General features: G+C 42.5%; 1 protein-coding gene across 6 annotated transcripts in view; it reads left to right on the top strand.

The window, feature by feature from the left end:
* The first annotated feature begins 556 nt into the window (after positions 1-556).
* LOC121019008 (zinc finger protein 677-like) overlaps positions 557-9,287 on the top strand; it is an 85,163-nt gene continuing 76,432 nt past the window's right edge. For 5 of the 6 annotated variants that reach the window (XR_005785375.1, XM_040458192.1, XM_040458189.1 and 2 more), the window contains exons 1-3: positions 557-599; positions 3,320-3,381; positions 6,100-6,253. Coding sequence is in view for 5 of the 6 variants with exons in the window: in XM_040458192.1 (XP_040314126.1) it covers positions 3,367-3,381; positions 6,100-6,253 (169 nt within the window). In the remaining variant the exon portion in view is untranslated. The other variant, XM_040458190.1, reaches the window with a different exon arrangement.

The raw sequence follows: 9,287 nt of genomic DNA, 5'->3' as shown, positions 1-9,287 counted from the left end.
TCCAATGGTGGGCTTGACCCCACAACCCGGGGATCATGAGCTGAGCCAAGTAGAGGCTTAACCTACTGAGCCACTGAGGCTCACCCTCACAGAAGAGTTTTGCATGTCTCATTCTAGCGTCCATCACCCACACTGACCACCCCGGATTTTGGTACATTAAACAACGAGTTGTCAGGTGGGTCTCATTCGCCCCACGAGGATCCCCGATCCCAGGTCCCCGCGCTGTTCCGCCTCCCTCACTGGCGTGCGTCTCCACCACTCGTTACAAATGTTTCCCTGCGCACCGGGCTCAACTTGTCAAACACAGTCGCTCCCAACAGAAGCGGCCCACCCTTCCCCTAAGGTTGTACCCAGCCTGGCTCCAAACGACACCAGGGGGATTGTAAGGAATCCCAAAGCAGGACGCGAACCAGCCGGGCAGGAAGGACGCACGGGCAGAAACCCGAAGGAGGATGGCCTGCGGGGCGGGATCCAGCGCGCCTCGAGCCCGCCCCACATGCCACGCCCTCGACCCGCCTCGGCCCCGCCCCGCCGCGCACGCGCAAGAGCGCTTTCCCGCAAACCCGGAAGCGGATCGAGCAGAGAAGGGGCGCGCTCGGGTGAGTGAGTCTCGCGTTTTGCTGGTTGGTTCCAGGGCTCGCGCTCCTCAGGCCCCTCCTCACAGCCAGGTTTCGGGGGTCGCCTGGCAAGGTAGAATCCTTGAACCCACTCGTCGTTCGCGCTGGGAGTTCGTCCCTTTCGCCTCTCGCGGCGTGGCCATAAGACGTTCCGAGCCCAGTCAGTCGGTGCGGGTCACGGGCGTCTGCGTTCGTTTCCGGTTAAAATCTCTCTGAGGCCCGTTGGGGCCCAGCCTTTCAGCTTTTGGCCCTTACACACCCCAGTCGCCTTGCCGGTCGTTTTCCTGCTCAGAACCTTTCTCTGACTCCCGAGTCTCCCCCCGGCCCCCACCCCCCACCCCCAACCGCGTCGAGCACAGTCGTCACTAAGGAGGTGGCTGCAGGCCCTTCGCCCCGCCGCAGGGAGGGCAGAGTGGGGGCAGAGATGGCGGGGAAAGACGCAGAAATCTGCGGAGTCGGAAAGTGTGGGAAGAACGGCGGGGATTGAAACAGAGGCTGCAACAGAGTGGGGTCACACGGTTGAAGGAGGCATAGCGAGGGAGGGAAACGGAAATGGACAAAAAGACTGCGGAGAAACAAGGACACAGAGAGACTTACACAGAGAACAAAACACATGGTGGTCTCAGACAAAGCACAGGACCCAAACCCAGGTGAACACTGAATTGACTGGGTATGGGATGTTACGTTGTGACGTACTGATTTGTGGCCCTATGACCTCATTAATCTAAAATGTGGTGAATTGTTCCAGTTATGCAGGAGAGATTGCGAGTTGTGACACCTGGCGTTTGAGGCCTCTGCACTTTCTAAGTATTGCATCAGAAGATCGTGCCATTTGCAACCCCTACTCATCTAGAGGGCAGAGGCCTAGCTCAGTCAGTCAGTGGGGGAAGACTTTCTGTAACCACATGGTGCTTTTTACAGTGGCCATCATTAACAGTACTGTTTCTCTCCCCCTTTTTTTTATGGCTCATGGCATTCTTTTCTAAATTTGATGTATCCTCTTTAATCATAATCCATTGGATAGCTTTTTAATTTCCAGATTATTTTACCTCTTAATTTTATCGTTCAGATTATGAGTTTTACATGCTTTCTACTCTGTCATATATTGGAAGTATTTTTGGATGTCTGGCAAATAACTTTATAGTATTTAATCACACATCCGTTAAGGATGTTGATAATCCTTTAACACTCAAAGCTATTTCAGCCAGTTAATTTACTATTCAACAGTTCTCTTCTTCCCTTAAGTCATCTTTTAAATTTCCTAGTTCTGAGCTGAAGTCTCCAACTAGGTAGATGTGCCCCTCAAGTCCCCTTTGTCTTTTCTTTTTCTTTTTCTTTAAAAAAACATTTTTTAAATGTTTATTTTTGCGAGAGAGAGAGAGAAAGAGAGACACACATACAGAGTGTGGGTGGGGGAGGTGCAGAGAGAGAGGGAGGACAGAATCCAAGGCAGGTTCCAGGCTCTAAGCTGTCAGCACTGAGCCCAACGCGAGTCTCGAAGTCATGATCCACGAGATAGTGACCCGAGCCAAAGTTGGTCGCTTAACTGACTGAGCCACGCAGGCATCCCCCCTTTGTCTTTTCTGTACACATGTTGAAAGGTGGTCTGGATTAATGTGCAACTTTGTTCCAGCAGCGCCCGTCTGTTCATAATATGGAGATTGCTCAGTCCTCATCCCCACAGGTGACCCATTTTCATGTTTTCCAGGACTTGTAACTATTTGTAATTTCATATAGGTTTTCTGGAAAAGAGGACTTAAATGCTTGGGTTTGATTACACCCATGAAAGAGAAGCTTCTCTTGTTTCAGGAATGTGAAAGGTTATGATCTGGAATTAGGACAAGCCCTTTGCACTTAAACATGTCAAGGCCACCATCTCAGAATTTACTTATACCCAGTTCTGCTCACCCAACTCAGACTTGCTAAGGGTAACTTCATAAATAATTTCCCCCTCTGACCCCCATTTTACTCACCTTTAACATGAGACAATAGACCAAGAATTCTGAACCTGAGCTAATAAGATGCTTGGAATGATTTTCAAAATTGGGTGTGTGTTTGGCAGTTTTTTGGGAGAGTGTGTGCAGTTATCATTAGAGTTTCAATGTGACCCAGTTCCAAAAATAATGAAAACCACTAAGAAAGAGGCAGGAGCATAGTCTCAGAGACAGAGTCTTGCTTCTGTCAGCCCCACCCTCTCTGTGTATCCTAGCTAAAGCTTAAAAATTTGATTGTGTCATCTCTTGACATTAAACCCTCTTACAGCTTCCCATCACCATCAGGACAAAGATCTAAACTCAGAGTGTAGTTACCAGGGCATTCTGGAGCTGGGGTGGCCCTTAAGTGTTGTTCCAAATTAATGGAATGGACAGGCTTTTATGCCCTGTGTCAACCAGTCATTGTATGCTGGGAGGAGCCCAGAACTTGAGTGAGGCAATTCCTTTTGGTCAAGTGCCAGACAGACAGAGGACAGTGTAGTTGCAGTGGAGTGTATTTGAGCAGGGGAGGGCTTCCTGAAGAAATGGGTGAAAAATACACTTGTTGGAACTTATATAGGACTTTATTATCCCTGCATGCCTCCTGTTGCAATGGGCAGCAAAGGACTGTCTTTCTCCTACGTTACAACTCTCACCAAATGTATATTGTGGTAGAGGAAGGGGTTATGTTGATTCTAAACATTAAACAGCATACTTTTTGTCATACAGTATAAACTTACCTGAGAGAGAAGACCAGAAGAGGGAAAAAAGGAGGAATGACTCTTTTCCAGGTAAAAGTCATAATTTTGTTGATTGTTCTTTTTCCTAAAATGTTACATTTTGGACTTGTTAATATTCTCTGTCTCAGAGGTATTAGGCCTCTGAGTTACTCACACCCAGGGCCTTCTCTCATCTCCATTCGGATTCCATCTCGCTGTGACCCAGTGACGTGGAACTTGGGAAGATGCCCCTTTTAGGTGGTCATGCTGTAAAGGACTTTCTATGCAGGCAAGGACTGGAGATGGGGAGTGGGCTCTGTGGTGTCCATGAGTTTGGGTAGTAAGGATTCTTCAGAGACCCCTTCTGGATGCCCTTTCAGGTCATATAAACCAAAATTAAAGAGATTATATACGTAAGTGATGTATTAATGTGCACAAGTACCTGAGAAACCCTGGAAAATAAGACTGATGGGGGAAATTTCCTTTGTTTCTACAAATGCCTTTTGATGTTAAACAAGGGAGTCAGTGTGCTTCTGACTCCAAAATGTAAGTACTTTGGACTAGAATGGGAAGTTCAAACTAGGAATAAGGAATAGAGAGGGTGTTTTGTTTTGTTAACATAGATTTAAACTGTAGACTCAACAAATTTGTTTAACAGTAAATGTTTTTTAAATTATTTATAGCACATCCATCTCATAAAGACCATGGTGTTCTTTTAGGAACCCTTATGCCACAGATCTTTTAGATAAAAATGTTTATAATTTAACCAGACATAGCAGAACTTTCTGTCATCAGAGAGGATGTTGCTCAATTTCATTTTGCAAATTATTTTTAAGTGTTTTTTTTTTGTTGTTGGTATAAACCCCTCTAGTGTATATGTTTTTTTGGTTTCAGTTCCGTACAGTGATGCAGTTTAGAAACTCAGTAGTAAAATATCCCCTTCCCTGTCATATCTTCCACCATCACTGATTGTCTTCATTGGCAACGGATGTTCTCTTTATTGCAAATCTTGTAAAAGTGGATTTATATATTGTAATGTGATTTAGAAAATATTTTTCAGTAAATGTTTTATCCTGATATTTTATTCTGCAAATTGAAATATTTACATACCACATGTCTTCAAATTATTTTCTTGTTAGTGAACATAGAGGTAACCGCTTTTTTAGACCCTCATTGGAACATTCTCTAAATGAAGATACACGGGTCCTTTACAATCTCTTACTGTTTTGAAGAATGCCATGGTAACCGTTTCTGAGCAGGCCAACTAAACTGCAGATATCTAAGGATATTTTAAGATTGTACATCTTAAGCATGATTACCAGGTTAATGATGGTCTTTCTGAGGAGTCACAGGCATTCCACTTAGTAAAGATTTTAAATCAACTGTCTTGAACATCCTCAGCTAAAGGGAAATGTGGAAGAGAACTAAGAGGTAGGAGAACAACGTTTCAACAAATAGAAAATATCAGTAAAGAGAAATTAAAATAAAGGGATGGAATAGAAATTCTGGAGCTCTGGGCGCCTGGTGGCTCAATCGGTTAAGTGTCCGAGTTCAGCTCAGGTCATGATCTCACGGTCCGTGAGTTCAAGCCCCGAAATGAAAACATAGAGGTAAATCTTCATGACCTTAGGGTTGGCAGTGGATTTTTATATATGATACCAAAAGCAAAAGAGAAAATGACTAAGTAGATAAATAGGTCATCATCACAATCATGTCTGTGCGCTGAAGGACATTATCACATAAGTGAAACAGTCTACCAAAAGGGAGGAAATAATTGCAAATCACAAATCTAGTAAGGGTGCAGAACCTAGAAATATATGAAGAACTTCTACAACTCAACAACCAAAATACAAAGAGCCCAATTTGTAAAATAATGAAAGTATTTTAATAGACGTTTCTCCATAGAAGATATACAAATGAAACAAGCACAAGAAGAGGTGTTCAATGAAAGTAGTCATTAGTAAGATGCAAAGTCAAAACCAAATGAGTTTCATTTCACACCCACTAGGATGCCTGTTGTAAAACAACAACAACAAAAAATAAACGTTGGTAAAGATGTGGAGAAATTAGAATCACAGCACATTGCTGTTAAATTATTGCAGCTGCTGTGGAAAGAGTGTGGCCAATTCTCAAAGTATTAAACCATGTGACCCAGTAATTCCACTCCTAGGTGTATATCCCAAAGAATTGAAAACAGATATCCAAACTTACTGCACTTGAAAGTTCATAGCAACTTATTAACATCAGCCAAATGTGGTAACAACCAAATGCCCATCAGTAGTTGAGTGAATATGGTCAGTCCTATGGAATACTCCACAGGCAGAGGAAAGGAAATGTTCCACTGATACATACTATATTATGGATGAACCCTAAACATTATTCTACATGAAAGAAGGCAGATGCAAACAGTCACATTTTTTATATCATTCCACTTACATGAAAAGACCCAAAATCGGTAAATCCATAGAGACAAAGCATTAGTGGTTGCCAGGGACTGGGGAATAGGAAGCACCTGTTAATGGGTAAAGGATTTCGTTTGGGGATGATAAAAATGTTTTTGATCTAGACAGGTGATGTTTGTGCAACACTGTGAATTCACTAAATGCCACAAAGTGGTACTTTAAAATGGCAAAATAGTACTTTAAAATGGCTAATTTTATGTTAATTGTAGCTCTTCAAAATTATCTCGCACGGATCAAAGGGCACTCACTCCAGCCAAGTCGGTCTTTACACGTCTCTGCTTCTCTAATTTTGTGTCTGTCTACTTGGTGAAATGTGTTTTTATTTCAGGGATGGTTAACATTCAGGGATGTGGCCATAGAGTTCTCTCAGGAGGAGTGGGAGTGTCTGGACCCTGCTCAGAGGGCCTTGTACAGGGACGTGATGCTGGAGAACTACAGGAACCTGGTCTCCCTGGGTGAGGATAACTTCTCTCCAGAAGTTGGTAATTAACTTTTTATGTCTTTGCATTTTCTTTTTTTTTTTCATTTTTTTTTTCAACGTTTATTTATTTTTGGGACAGAGAGAGACAGGGCATGAACGGGGGAGGGGCAGAGAGAGAGGGAGACACAGAATCGGAAACAGGCTCCAGGCTCTGAGCCATCAGCCCAGAGCCCGACGCGGGGCTCAAACTCACGGACCGTGAGATCGTGACCTGGCTGAAGTCGGACGCTTAACCGACTGCGCCACCCAGGCGCCCCTGTCTTTGCATTTTCTATTGAGAGCCCCTGACGTGATCATAGGAGTTTCAAATCCCTATTCTTAAGAGAATGATTGCAGCTGTTTTTATTGAGAATGGAAAGGTTCATAATGTAGCAAATGGACTCTAACTTCCCTTTTCTTCAGAAGTTCTGCATTCCTGCTTATTTAGGTAGTTGCAGAACATTAGCAGTCAGAAAACCTTAAGGGAGGGAACTGTTGATAAGGAACATTGGGTGTTATACGTAAGTGATGAATCATGAAATTCTGCTCCTGAAACCAGTATTACACATGTTAACTAACTAGAATTTAAATAAAAATCTGGGAGTCGGGAATAGGATTTAAAACCCTTAAATTCTTGGAGCACCTGGATGGCTCACTCAGTTAAGTGTCTGACTTCAGCTCAGGTCATGATCTCACTGTTCCCAGGTTTGAGCCCTGCATCGAGTTCTGTGCTGCCAGCTCAGAGCCTAGAGCCTGTTTCAGATTCTGTGTCTCCCTCTCTGTCTTTCTGCCCCTCCCCTGCCCATGCCTTCTCTCTCTCTCTCTCTGTCTCTCTAAAAAATAAAAAACATTAAAAAAAATTTAAACCCAGAAAATTCTTAGTAAAGTCAAATTTCACGGACATCTTTAAAGATATGGCTCAGAGACAATGAAGTTGGGGAAAAAAAGGAAACCTTATGGCGAATTTTTTAAAATATCTGATTCTGTGGTCTTACCCTTGTGCTTTTGGTTTAGTAGTTCTTGCAAGAGAACCAGATCTCTGCATACCTAAAATACCCATTAAGCATTTAGGTAGGTAGTTGACTAAGTTTTGAAATATGTTTCTACACCCACATATACTGAATGTTCGTCCTTGTTTGCTGAACAAAGAGCTGGGAATGTGCTCTGGAAGAGCAAAGCAGATCATGTTCTGTTTTTCATTATAAACGGAAATCTCTTCTTGAGCTGAATATCATCTCCATTTTGGAAGAAGGGAAAGAGCGCTGGACTGTGGAAAGTGAAGTGAAGATAGGGGAACATCCAGACGGGTGGGAATGTGTTGGGGTATGAGCACAAGTCAGAGCTCAGGTGCACAGAGAGTAAGCTGCTCCAGTAAATGCTTTTTGGGAACGATTTGTGGAAAAATACAAGTTTATTTCTTGTGAGCTTTCAAAGGAAATCCTTCCTCACCCACACACACTTCTCTTTGTTATTCAAATGTATATATCAAATGTGTACATGTCTAAACTCCCACTGTTATGACCTACAACACTGTTACCTGGCCCCTCTGACCATACTGGTGCTGTGGTTTGAGAGGAACTGGGATGGCTGTCCCTAAGGAGTCTTTTCCCTGATCCCTCTTGGTTCTCATTCCATACAGGTCAGAGGTGAGGCCTCTATAGTGCAGACCCCAGGACCTGTTCACTTTCCATTTCCATTTTGTTTCCCTGGGAGAACTTCTCAGGAGACAAACAAAATGTAGTATCTGTCTAATAAAGTAGAGCTAAAGTTTATGTCTTTCTTTCCTGGACCATCCTGGCTTCTTAGGGTCGGGCCATTGTGCATTAATTAGGAGGAAGTCATGATGTGGATAATTCCAAAAAGTGAAAATCCAAAAGTAGATGTAGTTGAAATATAGCACAGCTTACTGACATCTCTAGTTAGCTTTTCTACAGGAAAAACATGTATCATTCCACAGATGTTTATTGCATTCCTGGTATATGCAAAGTCAACATATTGATAAATTTTGGATTGTGGTTTTTGTTTTGTTGGCTTTGGTTTTGGTTGCTTTAAGCACTCAAGAGGCAGCAGCAAGTTTCGATTTTAAGTAATCTCTGCATCCAGCATGGGTTTGAACTCACAGCCCCCAGGTCAAGGGTTGCATGCTCTACAGACAGAGCCAGCCAGGCATCCCTCTTTTGTTTGTTTTTGTTTTTTTTTTTTTTAACATTTTAATTACTTTCACCCATTTCTGCCACTGTCCTCAACTTCCTGTCTTTAGCAATCACAAATATGTTCTCTGTATCTAAAAGGGGTTGTTTTGATTTTTTTAGACTCCACATACAAGAGAAATCATACTGTATTGGTCTTTGACTTCTTCTTTATAGCGTAATGTCCTCAGGATCCATCCATGTTGTCACAAATGGCAAAATTCTGTTCTTTTTTATGGCTGTGTAATATTTTGTTGCATATATGCATCTTTATTCTTTCACCCGTCAATGGACATTTGGACTGTTTCTGTATCTCAGCTATTGTAAATAGCACCACAGTGAATATCAGAACACTTCTGTCTTTTTAAGTTAGTATTTTTGTTTTCTTCAGATAAATACTCAGAATTGGTGGATCACATAGTAGTTCTCCTGGATGCACCAATTTTGGCTCACACCAACAGTGCACAAATTGTCCACCTTGTCACCAACACTGGTTATTTCTTGTCTTTGATAACTGCCATTGTAATAGGTGTGAAGTGATAGCTCACTGTGGTTTTGACTTGCATTTCCCTGATGATGACTGATGTTGAGTATCTTTTTATGGTCCTGATAGTCATCTCTAGGTCTTTGGGAAGTGTCTATTCAGATATTCTGCCCATTTCTTAAATTGGATCATTTGAGCTTTTTTTTTGGCTATGTTTGGACCATTAGCCCCTTATCAGATACATGATATGCTAATATTTCTCTCATTCAGTAGGTTGCCTTTTTGTTGAAAAAGTGTTTCCTTTGCTGTGCAGACACTTTTTAGTTTGATGTAGTCCCACTTATTTTTGGTTTTGTTCATTTTTCTTTTGGTGTAGAGAGTAA

Source organism: Herpailurus yagouaroundi, unplaced genomic scaffold (genome assembly GCF_014898765.1).
Source record: "Herpailurus yagouaroundi ecotype Mexico unplaced genomic scaffold, PumYag 220, whole genome shotgun sequence".
NCBI lineage: Eukaryota > Metazoa > Chordata > Mammalia > Carnivora > Felidae > Herpailurus > Herpailurus yagouaroundi.
This window is presented reverse-complemented; position numbering and strand designations above follow the sequence as displayed.